This window comes from Microplitis demolitor, chromosome 4 (assembly GCF_026212275.2).
Source record: "Microplitis demolitor isolate Queensland-Clemson2020A chromosome 4, iyMicDemo2.1a, whole genome shotgun sequence".
In the NCBI taxonomy this organism is placed as follows: Eukaryota; Metazoa; Arthropoda; class Insecta; order Hymenoptera; family Braconidae; genus Microplitis; species Microplitis demolitor.
This window is the reverse complement of record NC_068548.1, coordinates 15,136,138-15,164,105: the sequence shown is the minus strand read 5'-3', so window position 1 is coordinate 15,164,105 and position 27,968 is coordinate 15,136,138. Positions and strand designations below refer to the sequence as shown.

Genomic DNA, 27,968 nt, shown 5'->3' with positions numbered 1-27,968 from the left:
TTTTAAAATTTGATACACAGCGAAGAGTAAAATTTATAATTTCGTATATTAAAATTAATATGAAAAAGAATCGATAAATTGGTATCTACAGTTATTACTATTCAAATAAGCATAGAAAAATTTTAAAAATGAGGGACCGAAAAATTAATAAACGTACATATTAATATATAAAGATCTGGTATACAAATTTTTATTTTATTATTTACTATTTACTCTATATATGTATATAATAAATTAATTTATAGTAACGAATAAATAACATTTTATATTAATTATTAGTCAATGGGATAGAATTTATAAAATAAGAGTTAAAAATTTTCGGTATTTTTATGAGCAAAAAATCAGTATCTAGTATACTAATTTTTCATTTTATTATTTACCACTTATTCGATTTATGTATATTGTAAATTAATTTATAATGATGAATAAATTATATTTTAAGCTAATAATTGATCAGTAACATCGAATTTATAAAATAAAAGTTAATAACTTTTGCAATTTGTCGGCTGGAAAAATCAGTATCTAAGGTACCAATTCTTAATTTGACCAATACTACTTTTTAATAAATTATGCCATAAATGAACTAACTTTCACTAATAAGACGTATTATACCTAAAAGTAATAACATTTAGTTACTTTTTGAAATAAATAATAATAGTTTTTAGGAATCTACAAAAATTAGTGTACTACTTTGCTTTAAACAAATAATAGTACTAATTATAGATCACAGATTACTATTTTTACTATTATTTATTAATTTTCAACATTCTGTTTTTTCCGTGTAGTTAACTACAGCACTTCTTATAGAACTCATTAATTCTTATAAAATCTCTATGGGAATTTATAAAAATCTATTAAATTCTATGAAATTTTCTAAATAGGAATATACAAACTTCTGAACCGAAAGTATTTTTTGGTATTTCTTGGCAAAATAAAATATTTTTTCTAAACGTTTCATTCATATGTCTTGGACGAATTAGCCTACTAAAATAAACCTTGTAGCAACAAAAAGGGTTAATCGTGACTTCGATTTGATTAGATTATAAAGCCAGGCGGATCCACTTTAATTAAAACATTATTATTATCTGCTTCTGCTCTCAACAAGATACGTTTTATTACCAATAGAAAAACTTTACTGTACAATAAAAAAACACATTTTAATTACAAATGATACTGAGTATACTAAAAAGTTGTGAATCAACATCAAGTCATTTTTCTTTAAAATAATTAAAAGTATTGTTGCATTAGTTTTAGAAAAATAATAAAATACATCAAATAAACAGTTTCTGAAAAATCATATTTCCATTTGGTTTTCATTTTTTGATGATATGGTAGTAATTAGTCGCGGCTTTAATAACACATCTCCTTGTTTATTATTTTCTAAAGTACAGCCTTCCAAGGATATTTCTGTAACATTCATCAAGAGATTTACGCTGCCACTTTTCCCTTCCGCACTTGTAAGATATTTTTGGGTTTCTAAACGAATGCCGTACTCTATAAAACCCGATAAATAGCAATCTGTGAGACGTACCCGCGCTTCATCCTGAAGCTAAAATTAGATTTATTTAATTAATAAATAAAATAAATTGACAGATGTATTATAAAAAAAATATAACCATACTTGAATGCCTTCCATGCATTTTTCAAATTTACATTCTTTCATAGTAATATCTCCAGCGGCATGAACAACGACTGCTGTTCCAAGATTTACAAATACTGTATTCTCAACAATGAGTTTACTATTAGGCAACACAACGATTCCTAGTTTCATCACACTTTGATTAGATGCAAATATTTTACAACCGATCAATTTAACGACGCCTTTCCTAACTAGAATTCCCACTTGAAGCTCGCCAAGATCAACAGTAACATTATCTAAGAGAACCTTAAAATAAAAATGTGTTCATTAAGTCATCAGCTTTTAATATACGAACAGGGTTGCGAATTCTTTAATGACAATATTTGCAATTGAAAATTAAATTTTTAATCCGTAATTGAAATTATATCGATTAAAATTACGAGAGATTCAAAATTGAAAAATTAATTTAAATGTACACACGTTGGATTAAAAATCGAAACACTAGTTTTTAATCAGACAAGTCAAATTAAAAATTAAAAAATTAGTTTTTAAATTGACACGTGGGTTTAAAATTTCAAAAATTAATTCTAATTCAGAAACATGGGATTAAAAATTAAAAAATTACTTGTTAATTCAAACACGTGGGATCAAAAATTAGGAATTACTTTTTAATTTAGATACGGTACGCAATCAGATAAGTAATCATGACTAAAAATTTGACGACACTTATAACAGGAAAGAATACTGATTTACTTGACCAAGTTTAAATATTTTTAAACTTACTCTTGATTGTCAGATATAATAGAATTTGAAATAAAACGATCATTCATAGTTGAGACATTCAAGAATTAAATTTTTTGAATAATTTTTAGTGTAAACAGAGAATTTAAAATTTAAACAACACTAATCCGATGTTTGGAATTTTAAATTTTTTATTTAATTTTTGAAACGAAAATAGAAAATTTAAAAACGGAATGTAGTTTTTTAATCCCCTTTAGCTATGGCTAATTAAAATTTTTGATTTACTTTTCCATTATTAAATATGAAATTTGAGATTAGAAATAAATTTTTGAATCTGGTTTTCCGAATTGAAATTGTTCATTTAATGTTTTATTTTAAAACGTAGATTTAAAAACTAAGTCATGACATTTTAACGCTACTTTACGAATTAAAAATTTGAAATTTAATTTTTATTTAAAAAATGTAGGATTAAAAATTAAAAAATTATTTTTAATTCAAAGATACTGAATTAAAAATTAAAAAATCATTCCTAATTTGTTGTTTTTGGATTATGAAATATAGAAAAAAATTTAATTGAAGCACTAATGCAATTATAAATTTAATGCGGTATTTGCAACCCTGTATACAAAAGATGAGTTAAAATAAAAAAGTTAAAAATAAATTAATAATCAAATACCTCTTCTCCAGAAAAATCTAACAATGATGAACTACATATGTTTTCTTTGGCACAAATAATAGTATTTTGATAATTGCCAATACCTTTGATAAACCCTCCGTTCTCCAAACCTCCAGCTCCTGCAATATAATGTTCTCCTTCCCCGATAAATATTTTATCATTCGTCTCAGAAGCATCCAATGCTTCTTGCATGTATCCTGTAATTCTAAATAAAAAAAAATAATTAATTAAAAATATTTTCATGGTACCAGTATCGAAACTTGAAGTTTCAGTATCTCTACAGCCAGTCAACACAAGCTAATTTCAGTCCGATGCCGTGAATAATTATTAGCAAACATGTGTCGTGAATGCCTTCAGTCAACGGGCAAAACTAATTGGTGTTTCGTCTCTTGGGATAAAACAAATGTTTTTGCCTGCTGACTGAAAGCATTCGTAATTTCAACTCTGATACTTGTCGTTTGTTCAATAATAATTTCAGGTCATTAATTTTATTTGCGTAAATGACAGTTTGGACTTAGTAATTAAGTTTTATAAAAAATTAGTGTAAATAATAAATAGTATTTATTAAACTGGGCCAAAAAAATTGACTATTTTTTTTTCGTTCGATACTGTGAAAATATTATTCCTGATGACTAAAAAAAATTATTGTGCAAGTTTGAGCCCTCAATATTGACATTAAGAGATGTATCGTTACGACTATTCGTTTTTTGACAGAAATTTCATTTTTTACCCAAAACTCATAAATTATCTATTTGAAAAATTTGAGCAATGTATAATCTTAAGACGCGTTTTCATTTGTTTCTCTATTCGCACTCAATGAAGCTGAAGCTAGCGGCCGTAATAAGTAGCGGCCACGCAAAAAATTTCTGGCCGCTACTTATTACGGCCGCTAGTTTCACTTTCATCGCACTCAACTGGATAAACGGTACTATCTTTGTTGCACTTGTACAGTATATGGGAACTTTGTCCAAGCTTTTCTCGTAAACAAATGGAAGTTATCAAAAAATTGAAGTGCACTTCGCTAGTTCATAGAGTAAAGCATCGGGTCTGAGTCTTTATTTTACGTTTAGAGCTTTTATTGCATAGAAAAGCTTGGACAAAATTATCTGATAACCGTTCTTAAAGGAAATTGAATTCCCTACAAAAAGTCTCTCTTAGTAAATTGATGTAGAACGAGCCGTTTCCTTGTAACCGTGCCTTAAATATTGATTTGTACTTTAAATTCGTTGTTTCTATTTTGGATTTTCGTAACTAATAGAAATATTAAAATTTTTTCTAGTCAAGATACATGCTTTTGAAGGAAATTTAATGCTTTACAAAAAAAGTCTCTTAACATTTTCTGCTAAAATCACTCCTTCGAAAGTTATTCAGGTTATTCAAGTCGTTTTGACTCATCTTCAATCTTGATTAACTTTTGAAGGAGTGAATTTAGCAAAAAATGTTAGGAGACCTTTTTTGTAAAGCATTAAATTTTCTTCAAAAATATGTATCTTGACTACAAAAAATTTTAATATTTCTAGCAGTTACAAAAATCGAAAATCGAAACAAAGAATTTAAAAAACAAATCAATATTTAAGGCACGGTTACAAGGAAACGGCTCGTTTCATGTCAATTTACTAAGGGAGATTTTTTGTAGGAAATTCAATTTCCTTTAATATTATAAATTGCTCAAATTTTTCAGATAGATGATTTACGAGTTTTGACTAAAAAATGAAATTTCCGTCGAAAAACAAAGAGTCGTAACGATACACCTCTTAATATCAATATTAAGGGCTCAAACGTGCTCAATAATTTTTTTTGGTCACCAGGAATAATATTTTTACAGTATCAAAAGGAAAAAAAAAGTAGTCGATTTTTTTGGCCTAGTCTAGTATTTATAGTTTCAGCTTAATTATAAATTGCAAATCACAAAGAAATGATTCCAAAATCTTCTAACATTTCCCGATTACATTAAATTCTCTGATAATTCCCGATATTCCCAGTTTGCATCTACCCTAGCTATTAGTTGATGACACCATTGGTTTTAAATTAACTTATTTCTGACTGGCTGCTAACATAGAAACTTCAAGTTCTAATGCAGGCAATCATAAGAAATCTAGTGTGTCAGAGGATGAAATACGATTTCAGACTGCGGATGGTGTCAGCCAATTTCTCACTGGTTTGAAATCGTTTCATCCCTTGTCACATAATAGACTATTCTTCTTTTTATAATTAATTAAAAAATAGAAATGATACTAAAATTAGCCGACGTCTAATAATTTTTGAATTTTTTTAAAAACAATAAAAAAAAGTATTAAAAAAGGCCATTGTGCAGCCGACATAGAAGTAAATTTTTCGTTATTTATTTAATTACTTAAATCCGTAAGGTAGACGGTGGCGTTTAAAGGTTCATCTAAAGCTTATAAGGTCAATTATATTTATGCTTGTCAATTTTTAAAAACTACTCTATGCATATTTTAATGTTGAGATTTTAAAAGTGTTACACGGCAGTAATCGGAATTGGAACAGTTACATGAATTTATTAAAAAGTGGAAGAACGAATGCAACAGATAAATTTCAATAAATAAATAGCTAATTTTCGTTGAATATAAAAAAATACTACTGAAATATGAAGCTCGTTAGATAAGCTACATAAAAATATTAACAAGATTCAACTATTATGTATTACTTGAAAGTTATTAAATGAGAAAGTCAAAAAAAATATTTTTTTCTATTTTTCTGAAAATTTTGAAATTCATCAAAGTATTAGAAAAAATTATGAAAAGAGTAAGCAACATAGCTTAAATTAAAGCAAATCGAATGAACATAAAGATTCAATCACCAAAAATAGATTATCTCTTTAGGATCTAAAGTTACTTAAAGATAAATCAAGAAAAGTTGAATTTTTTGAAAAATTCAAAAATCTTTAAATAGCTACAACTTCTAAACTTTATAACCGATTTAGCTCATCTTTGAACTGAACCAAGCTCTTTAGCTAAAAAATATGTAAAAAAAATTTCATTAAGATCGATATAGAATTGTGGACGCTATCGTGGGAAAACCGCGCGTTATATCGTATATATGTATAAATACATATATAAATTTTTTCACCAATAGAATTTTTGGGACCTACTTGACTCAAATAGATAGAAAATGGTAAAATTTTTGTAAAGTTGCGTCATAAGGACAAATACAACAGTTAGATTTTTATAAAATCTACTAAAAAATTGCACCTGTAGCTTTTTTAACTTTCTACATGCGCAAATTTTAGTTTTCTTTTCTTCGTAATTGATTTGTTAAAAAAAAACCCGAAAATTGTTAACTGTCCGCTAACTTCAGGATTATAAATAGAATGACATTCTCACTTAATAAATATATCTTTTGGTAAAAAATTTTCAATTTTTTTCAAACACGTTATTGTATCCTCTAAAGATCCTCCTTGCCATACTACAAAAGCCTCCAGTTTTTTGTCTCGACTTTTTCTTCTTTTAATTTGAATATTTGAAATGTTTGTATCAGGATTCCTCTGTAACACAGCCCTCATTGCAGGATTTTCCAGAACTTCCATTTCAGCTTTAATTTGTTGCATTCTAAAATGAAGTTTCATAAGTTGACAAGTTTTTCCTTCATCTACTAAGCACTTAGTATCTTCTTTTTCTTCATCATCTTCATCTTCATCAGAAATATCTGCTTCTAATCTCGATATTTTATCGAAAATATCTTTAGCTTCCTTTATTAAAGTCCTTATTATATCAGCAGTTTCTTTATTTACATTATTACGTTTAATATCAAAAAATAGTCGCAATCGAGTTTCTAAATGAAGTGTCACCCAGTCAACATTGTCATCATCATCGATATCCCAAGGCATCCATAGATAATTGTAAAAAAATCTTAATTGATCGATACAATGAGCAGTTCCTACTACATCCAATGCATTGTTATCTTGATTTTTAGTTGGATACAATTCAATTAAAGGCACTTCGTATTTTTCTGGTAAATGGATTTCATCTTGTACTGCTATTATTTTTATTAAGACAGTCAGCTCTGAATAATTAACTTGTTCTGCTAATACGACAACAACAGTAGGATAATGAATCTGAAAATCTTGGCAAGTAAGTCTAGGTATTTTCCACAGTGCTTGCCAGCCAACTGGTTCAATCACTAACTCAACATGATAAGACCATTCTGATTTAATTCGAGATGCTGGAACAATTGTTTCACGGCTTGATAATATTTCCGTAAATTCAACGGTACGTTCTTGTAAACTTTTGTCGAAAGTATAAACTTCCATTTTTTTATTCTTCCTTTATTATTTGCTCCTAAAAGAAAATATAAATTAGTAAGCATGTATGTAAGTTTTTATGATCCTGAAGTTAAAATGATTTTGAAATTGACAGACAATCAATAAGGTAAATGTCCCAATACCGGAACGATTTGATAATCATTATATTATATTTTAACTCGTACGCGATGAAATTAAATAAAACTTTCTTTATTTAAAACCTTAATCTTTGAGTTACGAAATAGGATATAAAATAGATTTTAGAATTTATCTAGAATATGAAAAAAAAATGTTAATTAGAGCAATAGTCTCGGATTCATGACTTTTTCATGTCTCTTAATGGTTTTGCTAAGAAATCAGTCAATCAACATAAAATTCAAGATAACATATTAAAAATATGAAAAATATCATATTATTATATTAATTTTACTGTTCGTCTATTGGTACATCAAAATGAACCCGTGTCCAGTACCGGAACAGCCAATCATATTAATATTATTAATATCGATAGATATTAAAGATGAGTTTTATTGACTGACTGGATCCCTAATATTTAATGCAGTACGTAAGATTGTTATAAAAAATACTTTAAATATAGGTAAACTCTAATTTAAATCATAAAAAATAAATTTCTGTCTTTCGTTTTTTTTTTTATTTTTATAGTATAACCTCAAATGATTTATTATGTTTCTATTCTTACGTTCAAAATATTTATTTTCATTGAATATTTAATCATTTAAAAATTTTAAATACATTTTACCTTATGGGTGTGGTATAGCAGACATCAGACAAATTTAAAATTATTAATAAATCGAGTAAATAATTAATAATATAAAATTTTAAAAAATGCGAATTCAAAAAATTTTGAAATTAATAGTGCTTTTTTAGTAAATATTATTTTTTTAATTATTTATCTTATTTATTTATAATTTTAAAGTTCTCTGATGTCTGCTACATTCATACTCGTTTTACATTAATATTATTTAATAATTATTAATATTTTCACTATGAATAAATGCAAAAAATAACTCATTTTATTCACTGTTCCGGTATTAGGACAACCGAATTCCCGTATTGGGACAGAGCTTCTTCAGTGTTCCGGTATTGGGTCTTTTGGGTGTCATAGAAAAAATTTTTTTTTTATATTAAATTTAAGAAAAATGAACTAATTTGATTATTTTTAAATAGATAAATGTCTATTCTATATGATGTAATAAATTACTTTGGTTCATAATTTATTCGAATATTTTTAAAACGATAAAAATCAGTCGTATACCCTTCGTCGTTCCGGTATTGGGACATTTACCTTATAGAAAATTAAAAAAACTATAGGTACAATTTTTGAAAATATTTTTTCTTTATAAGATCGTTTCTAAAAAAAATCCAAAAAGTATTAGACGTCGGTTAATTTCAATATCATAAATTTTTAAACGCAAAATAATGAATGATACTAAAGTTACCTAACGTCTAATAATTTTTGGATTATTTTTTAAAACAATAAATTATAAAAAAAAAATATTTTTAAAATTCCACCGATAGTTTTTTTAATTTTCTAAATGTGCATATTTTTACTTATTTTTTTTTTTTTTTTTAATGTAATTCATTATTCGAAAAAAAAAATCTGAAAGCTGATTGTCTGTCAATTTCTGGACCATATTAATAAACTGATAGTTTAGGATAAACATAAACTTAATTTAAAATAAATACTTACAAGCCAAATGATTAAATCATGTAACGATTAATAAATTTGAATCGAAAAAATTCAGCGAAGTAAATTTCGGATTTTCCTTGTATACTTAGTATATTAGTGTATTTATTAAGATGTTGAAAATCGTAGAGATGACCAGTTAAGGGTTAAGGGTTAAAAATTCGTTAAAGTGGTCGTTAGCTGAATTGAGATGACATGATGGCTGCTAACTGTTTAAAACATCAAACGATTCAAATTTAAAAGCCACTATATACATAATTCTACATATATTTAGGTAATGTGTATAGTATATAGATGTTGGATCTATAAATATAACACCACACTATTGGACGTAAACATTCAATAACTAACCTCTCAGTATATAAACGGATAAAAATTGCTTATTGTAAAATAAAATAAATAACTACATTAAAAAATATTGTGCATTAAAAACGGTCCTCTAATTATTTTTTAACACAGACTATTTATGTTGAACTCTACACTAAATTTGTATTAAAATTTAACACTAAATTCGGTCAATACGAGAAGTAAAAATCAACACTTAAATGTCAGTAGCAACACCAAAAAAAAATGATGTGTGAATGTACCTGACAAGCAATTTAAAAAATTTTGAAATAAATAAAATAACATAAATAAAATATGGGTGGAATGAAATTTAAAAAATTCGTATTTAGATAATTGAAAAATCAGAACGCGCATTTTTTTAAATTTTATTATTGTAATTTACTTACTTATTTAAAATATGAGTGTGGATCAGGGTTGCGAATTCTTTATTGAGAATATTTGCGATTGAAAATTAAATTTTTAATCCGTAATTGAAATTTTATCGATTAAAATTACGAAATTAATTTTTAATTCAAAATCGAAAAACTAATTTTTAATCAGACAAGTGAAATTAAAAATTAAAAAATTAGTTTTTAAATTGATACGTGGGTTTAAAATTTCAAAAATTAATTCTAATTCAGAAACGTGGGATTAAAAATTAAAAAATTACTTGTTAATTCAAACACGTGGGATCATACATTGGAAATTACTTTTTAATTTAGATACGGTACGCAATCAGATAAGTAATCAAGACAAAAAATTTGACGGCACTTTTAACAGGAAAGAATACTGTTTTACTTGACCAAGTTTAAATATTTTTCAACTTACTCTTGATCGTCAGATATGATAGAATTTGAAATAAAAAGATCATTCATAATTGAGACATTTGAGAATTAAATTTTTTGAATAATGTTCAGTGTAAACAGAGAACTTAAAATTAAAACAACACTAATCCGATGTTCAGAATTTAAAATTTTTTATTTAATTGATTTAAAAAATAAAAACACATTTTTATTTAGCCAACAAATGAGTTTTACATATGATACTGAAATTAACTGACATGTAATAATTTTTTAATTTTTTTTTTGAATTTTTAAAAAATTTTAAATAAATAAATAATGAAATTGGAAAAAATTCACGTACTGATTTTCCGAATATTTAAATTTTCATTTTTAAAATTTTATTTTACTTACATTTTATGTATTTATGTTAAAATTTAAAAAATTGACAATCGTAAGCTGCATTCACACTCATAAAAAGAATTATATCAAAAATTGCAACTATAGTTTTGTCGATTTCCTACTTGTGCAAATGTTTAGTTTTCTTCAAATTGAATCGTTAAAAAAAATCCGAAAGTTATTTGCTGTCTGCAACGGATCGTTGGCAATTTTCGGATTTTTGTTTTTTTTTTTTTTAAATCAATTAAAAAAAAAACCCTAAAAACATACACATGTATAAAATTTAAAAAACTATGGGTGCAATTTTTTACAATATTTTTTTTTATAATTTATCGTTTTGAAGCAAAATTCAAAAATTATTAGACGCCGGCTACTTTCAGTATTATGTTTTACATTCTTAATTAATTCGAAATTATAACTCAAACTTTTTGACTAGTATGATAAACATTCCAGCTTGTGGTAAATTGTAAATTTAACATATAATGATAATTAAAATTTTGAAGTTAAATTGACATTAATAAAATGTCGATTTCACTTTCATTTTACTAATAATTTTTTCGTGGCTGTCGATTGAGTTTTCAAAATAAATTTAGTGTTAATTTTAAAGTAATACTCAATAAATGTTGATAAATTTAATTTTTTGTACAGAAAACAAGAATTTCTTGATACAAAAAATTTTTACTCGCCCCAAGGAAATTTTTTTTTGCTCCAATAGTTTTTCAGTATTATAAATTGGAAACAAAAATTTTCGCATGGCACGAATCAAGAGAAAATTTTTTGAGGCAAGAAAAAAAATCTTGCGTCAAAAAATTTTTTCTAGGTCTAAGAAAATTTTTGTTTTCAATTCATAGTGCAAATTATTTCTGGCGCCAAAAAATCCTTTTTTTCTGTGTCGTTGGCAATACTTTTAAAGAGTAAAATAGTAGATCGATTTGAAATTTTTAAGTAACCCAGTGAGATGTATTGGGTTAACACAAAAAATTTAACACGGACCGTTTTAACACAAATATACAATATTTTTTACTGTACAAAATAATTTACTTGTTCAAATTAACTGCTGCCCCTGATTAAAAATACTTATTGAAAAGAATTGAAAAAGATGAGAATTGAATACTTTTGAATATTTTCTATACCCCAACATTTTCATCTGGACATAAAATTAATACTTTTCAATTCTATTGAATCCAAAAATAATATGAGAATTTCTAAACTTCCGAAGAATTGAAAAAGATTCAAAAGAATTGATATTTTTAATCTTTCTGAATACTTTTTGATACCAAATTAATATCACATTTTGGATCGCGTGTCGGATTGGAACGAATTCAAATGAATTGAAATTTTTTAATCTTTTTGAATCCTTCTCAATAATTTTTGAATTTTTCTGAATCTTTCTCAATACCAAAATAATTCCATATTGGAAGGTATTGAAATGATGAAAGATTGAATTCCTTTCAAAACTTTTGAATTCCATTTTAAGAATTACAAAGTATTCAAATGATCGAAATTTCAATTCCATTCAATACTTTTCAAAACCTCTGAATGGATTGCAAAAATTTTCAATCCCTCTCAATGAGTATTTTTAATCAGGGTGTTTTATAAAAAAAATACTTTTTCAAAAATTTATGAATAAATACTTGATAGAAATATGGAGCCAGAATATAATTTTGAAACAAATAATTCGAATCAATCTTTCAATGAAATTATAGGACATATAGAAGACATATTAATCGGTAAATATGCTTGAACATTTAATTGCAGTTTCCTTTTACTATAAAATAAAATAAAATTAATTGATGTTTATTAGAGCCTGAGTTCCAAGAAACTCAACTGCATTTTTTAGAAAAGTATTGGAAAGAATTCGATTCCGAAGAAGAAAATAAATTAATTTATATGAATATATTTGAAGAATATGTAAGTATGAAAAAGTATGTTTCTAGAATTAAAAATTCAAATGTTTTTTTTTTTTTCAGCATAAAACAATTGAAAATTACATAGAAACTAATTTAAAGAAAATAATACCTGAATTTTCAATGGAATCATTACTCAAATACTTGAGGTAAAAAAAAAAAAAAAAAAATTACGTTCTTTCAGAAAACAAAATATTTAAATCTTTCCTTTTCATTAGTGACTATAATTCGGAATTAGAGGGTGAAGTTTTCGAAATTCTCTATGCCTTGACAGATTTTTTAGCATTTAAGGAAATGGTTTTAGATTATAAAGCCGTAAGTATAATTAGCACTAAAATTACACCTTATAAAATTAAAAATAAGGTACCGGCGGGTAATAAGGCCTAGCTAAGGGAGATTTTGCATAGAATCGAAAATATTGCATTTAATAATCGAAATGTATCATCAATCTTTATTTCAATACATTACCCATAAAATGTAATCAAGTAATGGTAATTTTTACCATAAACGAACAAAAAATTATACTTTTACAAAAACTATACGAATAGGCCTTATTTTACTACGGTAGGATAATAAGGCCTACGGGTTAAACAAACTGGAATAATTTAACTATACTTAATAAAATTGGTATTAGAGATGAATCATCACTTAAATTTAGCAACAATACTTTTTAAGAATCAGAAGACTAGATTGTTTTGCTCAACAGCATTTGAAATTATCAGTATTCTTTTCAAGAGTCAGAAAACTAGATTGTTTTTTATAATTTCTTCTGCGCTACGACAGCATGTGATGGATGATGAAATATAGAAGACAGAGGACGAACATCTCTATGCAAGACCCTTCTACTAGAGTAGCCTTTAGCGGAGGCGGTTATTTTAAATATCATTTCTGTCACTTAGGCCTTATTACCCGACAGGCCGTATTACCCGCGGGTACATTAATTAAGCTTATTTTCTACTTAGGTAAAAGAAGGGAAGATTCAAGATCTAAGTACCGGTATTATAATCACACCTATAAATCATTGAATTCAAGTCATTCGAAAATTGTACGGAACATTAAAATCAATTTTTTTATACTTATTTATTTAAATATACAGACTAGCTGACTCGACAGACGTCGTTCTGTTAAAAGGGTCAAAAGCTATTGGACTGTGGCAGTTCCACAAACTTATTTTATCTGGTCAAGTATTGGTGATGGCGTCCCTTATAAAGTGTGATGACATCTTTAGTTTTTAGTAATATTCAGCAGAACAGATAAGTTTGTGATACTATACAATCACAAATGTGTAATTTAAACCAAAAATCAATAATAAACTTGCATAATATTAATATACTTTTTTATGTGTTTTTGATGTCATAGTCATAAACAACAACTACTTGTAACTGTAATTGTAGAAAGAGAAAATATCAAATCTACGAATGCATTCAAGTACACTGATAGAAATTTTGTATTGACTCAAGAAATATTTTCTTAAGCCGAGAATTTATTTCTGAAGAAAACCAATTGTCTTGCTTCAAGAAATTTTTGTCTTGATTTAGATTTTCTTTGCTCTAAAGATTTTGTATCTTTGATGGATAACTCTTGTGTCTTGACCCGAAACTATATTATCTTCAATCGATACTATTGAATTCTTCAAGCAAGACCACTTGTCTTCAATTAAAAATGTCGTATTATTTTAAGAACTTTAAATTTTTGGTTTAAGTAATAATTCCTTGATAGATGTTTTTAAAGTAATGAAAAAAAAAATTTTTTTTTTAAATAATATCACACCCATAATGTAAAATGTATTTAAAATTTAAAAATGATTGAATATTCAATGAAAATAAATATTTTGAACTAAAGAATAGAAACGAAATAAATCATTTGAGGTTATACTAGAAAAATAATTTCAAAAAAAACTAAAAACAAAAATTTATTCTTTATGATTTAAATTAGAGTTTATCTATACTTAATCTATTTTTTATAAAAATTATACATACTGCATTAAATATTAGGGCTCCAGTAATAATTAATATTGTACTTGATTTAGCCAGTCAATAAAACTCACCGTTAATGTCTATCGATAACATTAATATGATTGGCTGTTCCGGTACTGGGCACGGATTCATTTTGGTGTACCAATTGGAATTATTTATTAATAGACGAACAGTCAAATTAATATAATAATACTATTTTTTTCATATTTTTAATATGTTTTCTTGAATTTTATGTCATTCAAGATGCATATACAAAAAAAAAATTATTGAAAAGTAATTCTATGCATTTTCTATAAGCTTAAGACCATTGACTGATTTCTTAGCAAAACCATTAAGAGACATGAAAAAGACATGAATCCGAGACTTTTGCTCTAATTAACATTTTTTTTTTTCATATTTTAAATATTTTCTAAAATCTATTTTATATCTTATTTTTTAACTGAAAGATTAAGGTTTCAAATTAAGAAAGTTTTATTTAGTTTCATCGCGTACGAGTTGAAATATAATAAAATTGCTAATTATATTAATAAAAATATTTTGTAATAAATTTAATTCCTCATCCTTTCTCACTCTTGTAAAATTCAACGACCCTGAATTTTCTAAATTTAACATCTCCGGTTCTGGAAGACCGAGTCTTATCTTCCAGTGGCGCCCTCATTAAGATCAATTAATAAAGGGGCCAAATTTGGCAAGGTTGAAAATTAGCCTGTTACAATATTCCAAACTTGTAACAATGTCAGTACCATCACAACTTTGTCATTTGACGAAGTGACGAGTATATTTTTGGATTGTAACATAGGATATCCCATATTACATCAAGACATTAATATTTATTATTAATGGTTCAATAAATAATTTATCTTTGAAACTAAACTTGAACCTTCAAAAAAATTAATTCTAATTAGAACTCTATAGAGTCTCTACTTAATAATTAAATCCATTAGAGTAATATATTTGTAAAACAATATAATTGAGTATTTAATTCAATATAATTAATTCGACTAAAAAATATATATTAAATTAACTGAAAAAAATTGTAATGATACTTAATATTTTTGTTTTCTCATTTCAAAAATCAGCAATTATTTGACAAAAATTTTCAAATCCTGCTTTGGTTAAATCAAAGTCACTCACAGCTTTTTTTTTCTGTTATTATTTTTTTTTTGTATTTTGAACATCTTCAGGAGTACATGGAACCTCCGCAACACTCACTCTCGGTATCAATGTATCACAACCAGCTCCACTTTCGTTGTTGTTGTTATTTTGTTCGTTATAATTTTTGCTTTTGAAACAACTATGAATCTCAAGATAGCTTATGATATACTCTATATCTTTTTTTGATATGCCAGTTTTTTGTACTGAAATGTATAGCAATTCTTTAATCATAGGAGAGTTTACAAGATAATATATATATAATCAATTCTATTTAGGAATTCTTTTTTCATATTATCATATTGACTATTGAAAATTTTATGAGCACAACTAAGCCAATTGGATGCGGCCGGCTGATCAGATTTAAAAAATACCTTTGAAAAATTTCCCTGATTAAAAACTCCGATTGAATTTGATTGAAACTCAATCAGAATTCTATCAGTTTTAATCGGAAACGAAGTTTCAATCAGAAATGTTCGGGAGCGTTTGAGGCCTCCGATTGAATTTCAATTAGATTCAATCGGAAAAAAATATTTTTTATTTTCGATTATTTTCCGATTGAATCTGATTAAATCCGATTAAAATATCTCAATCAGATTCAATCGGAAAATAATAATTTTTTTAAAATTATTTTCCGATTGAAACCGATTAAAACTGATTGAAAAAAATTCAATCAGATTCAATCGGAAAATAATAATTTATTTCTCGATTTTATCCCGATTTATCAATTTTTCATTTCTCCGTGTAGAATGTTCTAATTGATTTTAAACGATCTTCCTGATGAGCTAGATATATAGCTAAAGTCTTTAGTAAAAATGAAACGAGGCACTGGCTAGCGTCTCGCTAGAATCAATGCTAACGGTAGATGACAAACGAGGCGGCCCTCGTTTATTTTTAATAGGAGTGTGCGTATTATCTATGAGATACGAGTAGTTTAACATTAGACAGTATAAAAATTGTAAGCTTAATATAGTATAAATCCTTTTTACTGCAGAATGTTCTACTGATTGTATCTTATAAACAGTGCACTTTAGCAATATCACCCTGTTTAGAAAATCTCATAGATTCTCATACATTCCCATAGAGATTTTATGAGAATGAATGAGTTCTATGAGAAGTGCTATATGGTTAAGTATAGGACCTTATACATACAGCTATAAGAATCTCTCGGATTTTTTTAGCAGGGAAGTATAATAAACAATTCCGTAGAGGACGAAATTTTCTAAAAGATGGGTGCTATGCATCTTTTTCGTTCGATGAGCCGTTTTTTTTTTTCACTATAGGCAGCTTATAGCAATTGTTAATAAATATATGGATTTGAAAATAAAAAACCACGACTAAAAATATATGTTTTTTCTACAAATTTTTTTTAACAGTAAAAATAAAAAAAATGAATGAACAATACGTGGATTAATTATTTTAATAATTTTATAAAAGTTATTCGTTTATGTTCGAAATAATAAGAAAGCTTTTTTGTTTGTTTAATAATTCATGTATTTATTGCATCAGATTATTCTTTTCACAATGATATTTTTTAATATAAGTTAATTTTAGTAACTTAGATTTTTTTCATTAGAAACCTGTAAATAAATTAAGAATAAACTTTAAATCGCTATTTGGTTTTGTTGAGAGAAAAAAAAAACAATTAGTACTTACACCCTGGACCTTCACAACCTCCTCCTTGATAAGGAAGTTTTTCAACTTCTGGATTAGCATTCACTCCTATCACATATATGAAATAAAATAAAATAATTATTGTCCGTGAGTATAAATTGCACGACACATGATGCGAAGCATCAGAGTGTGCTTTACGATCGAAAAATTTTTTTCGCCTCAGTTCAGTAACTATTTCAATTATTATACTCTTGTTAGTTCACGAAATTAAGATATGTTGCATACTATTGTGAAGATAATTTGACGGAGATTAATTCCATACTTTTCAAAAATTTATTGAGTTCACTATGACGGAAAAAACATCAAAATAGTTCAAAAAATTTCCTGTCGGTCAAGTCTGAAACCCGTATACATTGTAACTTGCGAAAAAAATCCAGTAATTGAATCAAATTTTCTTTTAAAATTAAATGAAAAAAAAGGCTGTGTAACTATATATATATATATTTATATGGAAAATTAACATGGATGGTGATGAATCTATATTCCACTAGGGGCGCTTGCGCATTATCGTTCTAGTACAGCTGTCTTTTTTTTTGCTAATTGTTATGCCTGAATTATTTCAATTCAATTTTTTTTATTTACATATATTTTTTTTTTGTTATGAATCGAGATATTGTGAGTAGGTTCTTTTATAATTATAAAAAAAATACTAATATAATTAAAAAAAAAAAAAACATCAAAAAATTTTTATAAAAGAAAATTGTATACATTTGAAATTTATTCGTACTTCCCGTTATTTGATTATTATTATTTTATTATTTCACAATAAATGAGCAATATGAGTTGCGCACTTTTGGATTTTCTAAATTTTTTGAAAATAAAAAGTGCGCATCTCAAACGCGCATTTTATAAAAAAAAAAAAATTACGATTATATTTTAATTATATTTTTTAGTTAAACGTATGTGAAAAACTGACAACAAATTTTTTATTTTTATCTAATATAATAAGTATGGACGGAAATGTGTGTAGTTATTATCAGGCACATATGTAACTTTTTGTTTCAAATGTGCACTTATAATTATGTTTATAAATTACCTGCATTGAAACCAATAGTCAACATTACGACGAAAAATACTAAGTAGTGGAAAATCTTCATGATTGCTGAATTATTTGATGATACTGAAAATAATTATAAAAATATTTTTGCTACTTGTTAATTTTAAGAAACATAAATTTATGATTAAATAGACAAATGAATATTCACAATTACAAGTAGTAAGAAAAAATTTATCAATTATTATATAAAAATAGTTTAAACTTACCAGTATACTGCGAGAGTTTCGTTTTGAAAATGATTATTTTTGTGTCCAATTTGACGGGTTTATATACCCATTTCAAATTGTGCGCGCGTCTATATAATTATAATAATTATTGTATAAATGTGTGAAAATTGAAAATGAACCAATAATATTCCGAGCATTATTATTTATTAGCTTTTGACGTGGACAAGGATAATCGTTAGACTTGATAAAAATATCGTCGGAAACAAGTTGGCCTTGCAATTTAACGTCAGAAATATTTCAACCACACTAAATAAATATTTTTTTTGTTACCTCAATTATTATTAATTAAATATTATTAATTCTTACATAAAATTTTACAAAATAATTTTACACGCAAAAAAAAATCACAGTTTCATGATTGCATAGCCGGGGCTTCGTATAAGAAATTTTTTAAAAAATAGAGTTTTAACTGGACTTTGAACTCAATAATTAGAAAAGATCCCAAAATTATTATTTGGAAACAAATTTTTCTCGTGTATAAGATATAGATTAATAGTAAACTTTTATCTAATAAATGCCTGTATAAAAAATCGGTAAAAAAATGCTGACTATTTTGAACGTCAAAATGTAACACAATGACCAACTTTTTTTAAATAATTTTCATACTTTTGAAAATACAAAGAAAAAAAAGTAACTTAATGAAATTAAACTATAATTGAACGTTTTTTCGACTCTATAACAATCTCTAAACTTCATTATTTTTTTTTGGAAAATACATTCAATTCAATCTTATTCCAACAACGTTTTTTTACATGCGAGGTCTCATGGAATAAAAACATTAAATATCATATTTGTTTTTTAAACTATTGCAATTAAATTTCTGTCGATAAAACAAAATTGAATATACACACTTAGATTGAGATATTTGGATTTTATAAGTGCTACACAGTAATAATATGAATTCAATCAGTTTCATGAATTTACTAATAAATACGGTAATTAGATTTCTATGGAATCTATTGAAAGTCAGAGGACCAATGCAACAGCAATATTTCATTTCATGAGTGGTAAAATACGGAATGTCATTGGTCTAGACTTATATATAGGCATCAAAATTAAAGCTTATTTGAAGAGCTTTCAGATGAATTGTATACGAAGTCAGCAAGTTATAACATTCAAAAAATATCGAAGAAAGAATAAGTAAAAATATGAATTTTTGACGTTTTGAAAATTTTGAAATGCTATAACTTCTAAAGTAATCGACCGATTGAGCCCATTTTTCAACTCGATCAAGGTAGTCGACCACAGAATACGTATACCAAGTTTCAGAGCGATCGGTAAAAAATCGTGGGAATATATATATATATATATATATATATATATATATATATATATATATATATATATAAACTTTTGAACCAAATGTATTTTCTGATTCAGCTCGTCGAGTTGAGTTTAGAGGTAGCAAAATTTGTCAAAAAATCCATCTTGAGGACAAATACAATACAGTGGAGCCTCTCTTACTTTGACTAAGATGAATCCAAAATTTCAGGAATTAAAATTGTAGAAGTACCTCTACTTTTTACTAGAAGGCGTGACTTAAAAAAAGTGTGAGTCAGTCAAAACGACCCACGAGTTTTAAAATTTTTAAAATTAGGTTTTTCCAAAATTAATATGCTAATTTTATTATTGTTACACTTTTTACATAGAAAATCAATTTTTCCAATAAAACTCATTTTTGATCAAGCAATAAGTTTTCTTTTGTTTAAATGATTTTCACAATATTAAAGCTTATTTAACTTAAATGTTTATTTCCGCACACGAATTTAAGGTTAGAATACTCAGTGCGCATGTACAGCTGAGTGACAAAGTGGGAGAACACTTTCCCTGCTGTCGGAGGAGAAATGAAGGGAACCCTGATTCAGAAATCTAATTTGGAATAATTCAAACACAATCCAAAACAATTCAAAGTTGGCAAAATTGACTACATATAGGTATACACTCTAGCATGGATTGAATCATTTCAAATTAGATTTCTGAATCAGGAAAGTCAAAGTTACAGAACGAAAAAGTTATAGAGTCTCTACTGTAGTTAAATTTTTATAAAATCTACTAAAATGAAAATATCACTGACAGCTTTACTTTCGCGCTTAAATTAAGCAACTGCATTATTGTTAGAGCAAAGTGGTGGTGACTATGGTAAGCTTCTTATCATGCCAGTATGAGATTTACTTCAATACCACCAGTCTCAACTAGCATTTACTTACCATATTAATTATTTAAAAATATGGCGCATTAATTATTTAAAAATTTATAAATATATAGAAATTTAGTCTTTAAAATTTTTATTTAACTATTTAACAATATTTTGTTTATAAATTGTTTCAAATAATAGAAAAACATGAGATGATGTTATCATTAATAAAGAATTCCAGCTGAAAATGACGACGTCATTTGCTTGCATATCGTGTTCGGTTTAAAATAATATTGTAAGCAATAACTCTTACGACAATGCTACGAGTAAATCGACATATTTCAAAAATTCTACCGTATTATTTAACAAAATACATATAAATATACTTGAATTCATAGCAAAAAATTTATGAAAACATTTTTCGTACAAAAATAGAAAAAACGTTGAAATATGAGTTAAGACTTTATTCCTAATTTACTCAGATTTGAAATTTCAATTCATCAGGCTTATAACATTAAATTAATATATCAATAAAAGTTATTGAATGACGAATACTCTAGTATTTAAATTATGAAACATTGTTGAGCACCAAGTTATTGTACTGAGTTTTTATCTTCTTTGTTGGTTAACTTATTATTTTGTCTGAAAGTATAAAAAATAAAATAAATAAGGTAAATATCCCAATACCTGAATAAGACCCAATACCGGAACGATTTGATAGTCATTATATTATAATTTAACACGTACACGATGAAAATAAATAAAACTTTCTTTATTTAAAACCTTAATCTTTTAGTTACCCTGATGGAAATTTTTCGGACTTCTGTCTTAAAAAGTCTTTGGAACTCTGAAAAAGTCTTTAGAACTCTAGAACTGAGTTTTTAAGACAGAAGTCCGAAAAATTTCCACCAGGGTACAAAATAGATTTTAGAATTTATCCAAAATATGAAAAAAGAAAATGTTAATTAGAGCAATAGTCTCGGATTCATGACTTTTTCATGTCTCTTAATGGTTTTGCTAGAAAATCAGTTAATGGGCTTAAGCTTATAGAAAATGTATAGAATTACTTTTCAATAATTTCTTTTTGTATATGCATCTTGAATGATATAAAATTCAAGAAAACATATTAAAAATATGAAAAATATCGTATTATTATATTAATTTTACTGTTCGTCTATTGGTACATCAAAATGAACCCGTGTCCAGTACCGGAACAGCCAATCATATTAATATTATTAATATCGATAGATATTAAAGATGAGTTTTATTGACTGACTGGATCCCTAATATTTAATGCAGTACGTAAGATTGTTATAAAAAATACTTTAAATATAGGTAAACTCTAATTTAAATCATAAAAAATAAATTTCTGTCTTTCGTTTTTTTTTTTTATTTTTATAGTATAACCTCAAATGATTTATTATGTTTCTATTCTTACGTTCAAAATATTTATTTTCATTGAATATTTAATCATTTAAAAATTTTAAATACATTTTACCTTATGGGTGTGGTATAGCAGACATCAGACAAATTTAAAATTATTAATAAATCGAGTAAATAATTAATAATATAAAATTTTAAAAAATGCGAATTCAAAAAATTTTGAAATTAATAGTGCTTTTTTAGTAAATATTATTTTTTTAATTATTTATCTTATTTATTTATAATTTTAAAGTTCTCTGATGTCTGCTACATTCATACTCGTTTTACATTAATATTATTTAATAATTATTAATATTTTCACTATGAATAAATGCAAAAAATAACTCATTTTATTCACTGTTCCGGTATTAGGACAACCGAATTCCCGTATTGGGACAGAGCTTCTTCAGTGTTCCGGTATTGGGTCTTTTGGGTGTCATAGAAAAAATTTTTTTTTTATATTAAATTTAAGAAAAATGAACTAATTTGATTATTTTTAAATAGATAAATGTCTATTCTATATGATGTAATAAATTACTTTGGTTCATAATTTATTCGAATATTTTTAAAACGATAAACATCAGTCGTATACCCTTCGTCGTTCCGGTATTGGGACATTTACCTTAATCAAAAAAAATGTTAAATAAAAAATAAAACCGAGTACGTACCCATGGGCAACTGTATCAGTAAATTTCACTTCTCGCAAAATGCAAATTTTTCCAATAATCCACATGCTAAAGAAGGATTTGATAATTTAAATTTTCTGAAGTTATGAGTCTTGATAACCTTTTTGATATTCGATGCCATAAACTCATTTGTAAATTCTAATAGAGGTTTGGCGCTGTGTCGTTTAGCTAAAGTCATTATGCTTAATACATTTTCAACAGTTAAAGTTTTACTGAGTGATTCTTGGCATCTATCTTTAAGTGATTGTATTTGATATTTGTCTGCGGCTTGTATTAAGCGCTCAGCATACGCATCTAAATCAGTTACTTCATCAGTGTAGATATACTTTAAGAGCTTTTCGAAGACCACTGGAGCAATGTCTGGTATTGATATTTTATTTTCTTTTTTCTCAACCATGTCATGAGAAAACATTGCAGCCAGAACAGGACTTCGCGCCATCAGAATACTTCTATGAGCTCGGAATTCTTTAAGACACACCTTTACAATAACATCACTACCCATCATAGTGTTGTAGAGTTCTGTGTAATCGTCTGACATTTGACCTTTTGGAATATTTAATGCAAGTTTTTTTGAAGTTGAAACAGTTTCATCATACACAGTAAGATCTAGGCAAAATGTTAAAGTGTTATCGGGTACGTAATCATTTCTATTTTCCATTAATTGTTTTAGCGATAAAGAATGAATTTCCGTTTCGTTTTTGGTTAACAGATAATGTTGTTCCGGATTTTTTAATGCTTCAAGTTTGTCTTTATTCAAAATGTAACTTGAACATTTAATGATTATCTTGTTATTATTATTAAGATTACACAAATCGAAGTTTATATACGAAGACGATTGCGGATAATAAATTATTTTTAAGCGAATGTTCCATTCATCGTCCATTGTAGTCCCTGTTGAAAAGTTTGGGGAAAAAAGAACATAGCTAGTATTTAATATCCCGTATTTAGGTTTAAAAAAACGATCTATTTTATCAATATTCCATTCGTAAATAATATTGTATTCCTCAGACTTCGTATAACCTCTTTTCATATTGAATACTTATTACACAACACAATTAATAATTTTTAAATCTTAATTACTTTATTTTTGTATTTAAATAGATATCAATTCAAACTGTTCCACAGTCTATTAGTTTTAAATCTGGGTGATAATAAAAAATACGACACCGGCTTTATTAGATGCGAGATCCTGTAAAAAATCAACATGGAGTAAAGCCTTCCCAGAAAGTAGTGTTGCAAAAAAAACAATCGATTAATCGAATAATCGATTTTTTAGTTTCAATAATCGATTTTATATGCTTCATTTAATCGATAGAAAGTCGATTATAATTCTAAAATACGGTTTTTAAAAATCGATTTTTTTTCACAAAATAATAAAAAAAAGTTTTTTCTTTTAATTTGCTAAATTAATACTTACAATAATTTTCAATTAATTTAGTGAGCGCATTAAACACATATTGAGAGAACATTTATTTTTATTAAAAAAAAATTTTTTTTCACAATTGATTACAATAATCAATTGCTAGTAATTCGATTGCGCAACTTTAAAGTTGGAGTCATTGAACAATCGATTGTTTAAAAATCGTAACAACAACAAAAATTAATAGAAAAATAAATATTTAAATAGTAAAAACAAATTATCAAAAAACCATAGTCTACCATTTAACTTTTTGTTAGCATTTCCCAAACTGAGATTTTAAAAACATAAAATCGATTATTAATAAAAAACCGTCAAAAACATTTTTTATTATGTTCATAATAAAATTATCTTCGATATTTACATATTAAGTGATTATTACTTTGTATATTCTAATTGATTTATTCAAATTCCAAAAATTACGCACTATAAAAATGTAGATGTCTCAAGAAGTCATCTACTTTTTATGTGTGTTATTATAACAAATTGTTACCTCAACTTTAACAAAAATACAACAATTTTTTTGTGCCGTTTGGGATTATAATCAATTAGTAGGTGTGGCTTTTGAATTTTGAAACATATGAGTCAAAAATTCGGGAGTCAGAGACTTCCCCAAGTAAAATATATGCTATACGTAATTTCTATGAAACTACAAATTAAAAAATAAAAACAATTTAAAATGAGAAAAAATTCAACAGGAGAATGCATCGGAGTTATTAATTTGAAAAGAATAGGAAGTACCGAAAAAGAAAACATCGAAAAAAATGTTTGAATAAGATATTGTATCAAGATAGAATAAATTTGAAGTAAAATTTAAAAAATAAAAAATTTCTGGAATACAAAATAAATTAAAAAAAAAAAAACAATCCCGCAAAATACAATTTCATAGAATAAAAAAAAAAATTCACATTAAAAAAACTTCGAAATGTTTAGATTTTGAAATTATAAGCTCTTGAAAATATATAATGAAGAAATATATTTGAATCGAGAATGAATATAGTATGAATATTATTTTGCACCAAAATGGAATTTGTTCAAAATCAATATTTAATACTACAGCGTTACCAATTGAATTCTAAAAAAACTTCTTTATCGGAAGCAGTTATGTTTGAGAGGATTTTTTGCTAATCAAAATCTATTTTAAAAACAAAAATCTTTATTAATATAATTAACATTAATAATTAAAATTTAAATATAAGAATAGTAATTAAAATTATTATTAAATGAAACGTAAACATAATGTGCTTTGTGAAGAAATTCCCCGAGTTTTCCAGTCTACTTAATTTCCTGACATTTCCAGATTTTCCAGAAATGTGGCCATCCTGAATTCTCTTCATAAGAATCTTGCTTGGACTTCAACGTACATTTGAAAAAAAAAAAAATAGCTAAATTGATACAGTCATCTTCGAGTTTTGTGCTTTACAACACATTTAGCTATTCATTTTTATTTGTATAGATACATATAATCATGTAGTCCACAGATTAAAAAAAAAAAGAAAGTACATGTAACATTCACATGCGATTGAAGTAAAACTTCTTTGATATTATACGAGATGGTGATTAAGTTAAAAATAAATACATCATATGAGAATTTAAAAAACCATTTAATGACGATATAACACTAATAGTAATATACACATTTATATTAAAGTCGACTACTATACATTTTAAAACAATTTAATTACTATCATACTTCAAATATAATATGATTGGTTTATGATTACTGAAATGAGAAACATAAATTCTACTCTGCGAATTTTCTAAATTTCTTGAGAAAACTGCATTAATAGTCGTGCCATATCTTGTTGTTAATTGAACTGGAGAATTATTCATCGTTAACTTTCGGAACCATCGTGTAGAGAGATTCTCTCACACTTCCTTTAAAACTTTTTTTTAACTTCCCGCTAAGAAAATCGACGATTTTCAAAAATTTCGGGAAGTTATTGTTTTCACCCCGATTTTCGAAAATCGAGTTTTCATCAGATGTCGACGTTTTGACGTCCTATGAAGCTATTCTGACTATTTTTAGAATGATGTCCGCGCGCGCGCGCGCGCGCGTGTGTGTGTGTGTGTGTGTGTGTGTGTGTGTGTGTGTGTGTGTGTGTGTGTGTGTGTGTGTGTGTGTGTGTGTGTGTGTGTGTGTGTGTGTGTGTGTGTGTGTGTGTGTGTGTGTGTGTGTGTGTATGTATGTAAACTCTTTGTAACTTTTGAACTAATAAATCGATTTGGATGGTTGAGATGGCAATCGAAAGAGCTTGTTGGCCGTCAACTTTCCTGAAAATTTCAGATCAGACTCGAAAATATTTGCGAATTAAGAAAAAAAAAAAATTTTTTTTTTAGTTTTTTATTGATTTCTCAGAAACGACTCATTCGATCGACTTCAAAATCTAATCAGCTCTAGTACTCAATAAAACGCGTCGATTGCCACCTCAAACATCAAAATCGGATAATTCGTTCGAGAGTTATCGCGGGAGAAAGAAATGGTGAAAAACGGTTTTTTCTAAATATTTTCGAAACGACTGACGCGATCGATTTCAAATTTTAATCAGCTCTAGAATTCAATAAAACGCGCCGATTGCCACGTCAACTATCAAAATCGATTAATTAGTTCAAAAGATATCGGCGCTGAAAAGTTAAAAAAATAACATTTTATGTTATTTTTTCCGGATAAATCATAATATAATGTACTAAAATGTACTAAAATGTGCCTGATATCATACCAACTCATCTTTTTTATGGTTTCTTTTGATCATATAATGTCATCGAACTTGGTTTTCAGTTTAAATCATATTATCAACAAAAAAATCGATAAAACGTAGTTTTTAATATTTTTGTGGGATATTTCATATTTTATTGTTTCTTACATGAGTCAAAACTTATTTAAATCTTGATTTTGATCCCTGACATTGATTTCTGCCTCAATTCACTTATTTTACTGAACATAGTCAGGAACTAAATTTAAAAAACCGCTTCATTGATGATTTTCGATTCTTAAATTTTCAAACTTCAGCATAACAGGTAACTTGTTAGAGCTTGAAAAGATCGTAAAAAAACAATTGCATGTGATAGCATTTTCGAGCTCGAAAATATATCTACACTAATGTTTTCGAGCTCTTTGAGGTCGAAAACAGCGGGAAGTTTTGGGGCTGGCCCGCAGGGTCAACCGACACCCAGATTTTTTCTTTCTAAATTGAAACGGAATGACCCCCTGAAATTTTTTTTACCTTACTAAAATTTAATGCTCTAAATGATACTAAAAAAATAAAATTTTTTAAACTTGAAAAATAAAGAAAAAAAATTATTTGTTCATCAACTGTGAGAATTTCTCTCATCGCGCGAGTTAAGTCAGGCACAAAAAAACTGCTGTTCGTATTGCTTCGTTGCATCTTGGCAGTCTCCGTGGTATCTAGCCGTCACTTTAAATGTATATAGATATACAAATAAACAGTATTCCAAAAATTGTTTACAAGTGTACCTGTATACCAGTATTATAATCAAGATAAAAAATTTAATAATTTCTAAATAATTATTTTAAAAAAACCTTTTATAAAGAATTATTATTTAATTTTTAGTATTCAAACTTAATATTTTATGTTGTATTTTACTTGATATATAACCTAAAATTTTTTTTATATTTTTTAAATTTCGCTCTTGGCGCTTGCGCAATAGGCGTGAGATTTTCTCTCATCACGATAGCAATGACTGTGGTACGAGAGGTGTATGTGTTCTGAAGGGTTAAATTTAGTTTATCACCTAAGAAATTAATCAATGGTCGAGATTCTGATACTGCAGTTGATCACTGTGTAAACAAACACGATCAAACATTGATTACAGTTGTTCTTTACATTT

The 27,968-nt window shown here is 26.6% G+C and overlaps 3 protein-coding genes and 1 long non-coding RNA gene across 10 annotated transcripts; 1 reads left to right on the top strand and 3 right to left on the bottom strand.

The window, feature by feature from the left end:
* Positions 1-986: 986 nt before the first annotated feature.
* LOC103571385 (protein nessun dorma) lies at positions 987-14,421 on the bottom strand. 4 transcript variants are annotated; one of them, XM_008549532.3, is made up of 6 exons: positions 14,354-14,421; positions 8,969-9,174; positions 6,341-7,294; positions 2,997-3,201; positions 1,622-1,885; positions 988-1,549 (listed from the first exon to the last, which is right to left on the bottom strand). In XM_008549532.3, exons 3-6 carry the CDS (start codon positions 7,264-7,266, stop codon positions 1,295-1,297), a joined length of 1,650 nt encoding a protein of 549 aa, XP_008547754.1. In that variant the 5' UTR covers positions 7,267-7,294; positions 8,969-9,174; positions 14,354-14,421; the 3' UTR covers positions 988-1,294. The 4 variants fall into 4 exon arrangements, with proteins under 4 accessions (XP_053594278.1, XP_008547754.1, XP_008547751.1 ...); XM_008549529.3 differs by lacking the exon at positions 14,354-14,421 and adding an exon at positions 9,697-10,367; XM_008549530.3 differs by lacking the exon at positions 14,354-14,421 and adding an exon at positions 9,317-9,407.
* On the top strand, positions 9,248-13,706 carry LOC103571386 (ADP-ribosylation factor-like protein 2-binding protein). Of its 4 annotated transcripts, none has more exons than XM_014441503.1 (6): positions 9,248-9,350; positions 12,109-12,197; positions 12,272-12,378; positions 12,438-12,523; positions 12,593-12,689; positions 13,337-13,706. In XM_014441503.1, exons 2-6 carry the CDS (start codon positions 12,113-12,115, stop codon positions 13,397-13,399), a joined length of 438 nt encoding a protein of 145 aa, XP_014296989.1. In that variant the 5' UTR covers positions 9,248-9,350; positions 12,109-12,112; the 3' UTR covers positions 13,400-13,706. The 4 variants fall into 4 exon arrangements, with proteins under 4 accessions (XP_014296989.1, XP_014296990.1, XP_014296991.1 ...); XM_014441504.2 differs by having other exon boundaries at positions 9,263-9,350; positions 12,055-12,197; XM_014441505.2 differs by having other exon boundaries at positions 9,278-9,322.
* A 2,556-nt stretch (positions 14,422-16,977) lies between the features above and the next one.
* On the bottom strand, positions 16,978-18,542 carry LOC103571384 (uncharacterized). Its single transcript, XR_549047.2, has 4 exons — positions 18,440-18,542; positions 18,213-18,296; positions 17,159-17,224; positions 16,978-17,082 (listed from the first exon to the last, which is right to left on the bottom strand). It is a non-coding gene; the product is annotated as an uncharacterized LOC103571384 (long non-coding RNA).
* Positions 18,543-22,709: 4,167 nt separating this feature from the next.
* On the bottom strand, positions 22,710-23,585 carry LOC103571382 (speckle-type POZ protein B). Its single transcript, XM_008549527.2, has one exon. The coding sequence runs from the start codon at positions 23,583-23,585 to the stop codon at positions 22,710-22,712; it is 876 nt and encodes a 291-aa protein (XP_008547749.2).
* Between the last annotated feature and the right edge of the window lie 4,383 nt (positions 23,586-27,968).

Coding starts and splice junctions, on each gene's coding strand:
- LOC103571385 (XM_008549532.3), bottom strand. CDS start 7,266: ATGGAAGTTTATACTTTCGACAAAAGTTTACAAGAACGTACCGTTGAA. Junction 1,886..2,996: donor TAGATTTTTCTGGAGAAGAG/GTATTTGATTAT, acceptor TTTTATTTTAAG/GTTCTCTTAGATAATGTTAC. Junction 1,550..1,621: donor AATGCATGGAAGGCATTCAA/GTATGGTTATAT, acceptor ATCTAATTTTAG/CTTCAGGATGAAGCGCGGGT.
- LOC103571382 (XM_008549527.2), bottom strand. CDS start 23,585: ATGGACGATGAATGGAACATTCGCTTAAAAATAATTTATTATCCGCAA.
- LOC103571386 (XM_014441503.1), top strand. CDS start 12,113: ATGGAGCCAGAATATAATTTTGAAACAAATAATTCGAATCAATCTTTC. Junction 12,198..12,271: donor TATAGAAGACATATTAATCG/GTAAATATGCTT, acceptor GATGTTTATTAG/AGCCTGAGTTCCAAGAAACT. Junction 12,379..12,437: donor TGAATATATTTGAAGAATAT/GTAAGTATGAAA, acceptor TTTTTTTTTCAG/CATAAAACAATTGAAAATTA.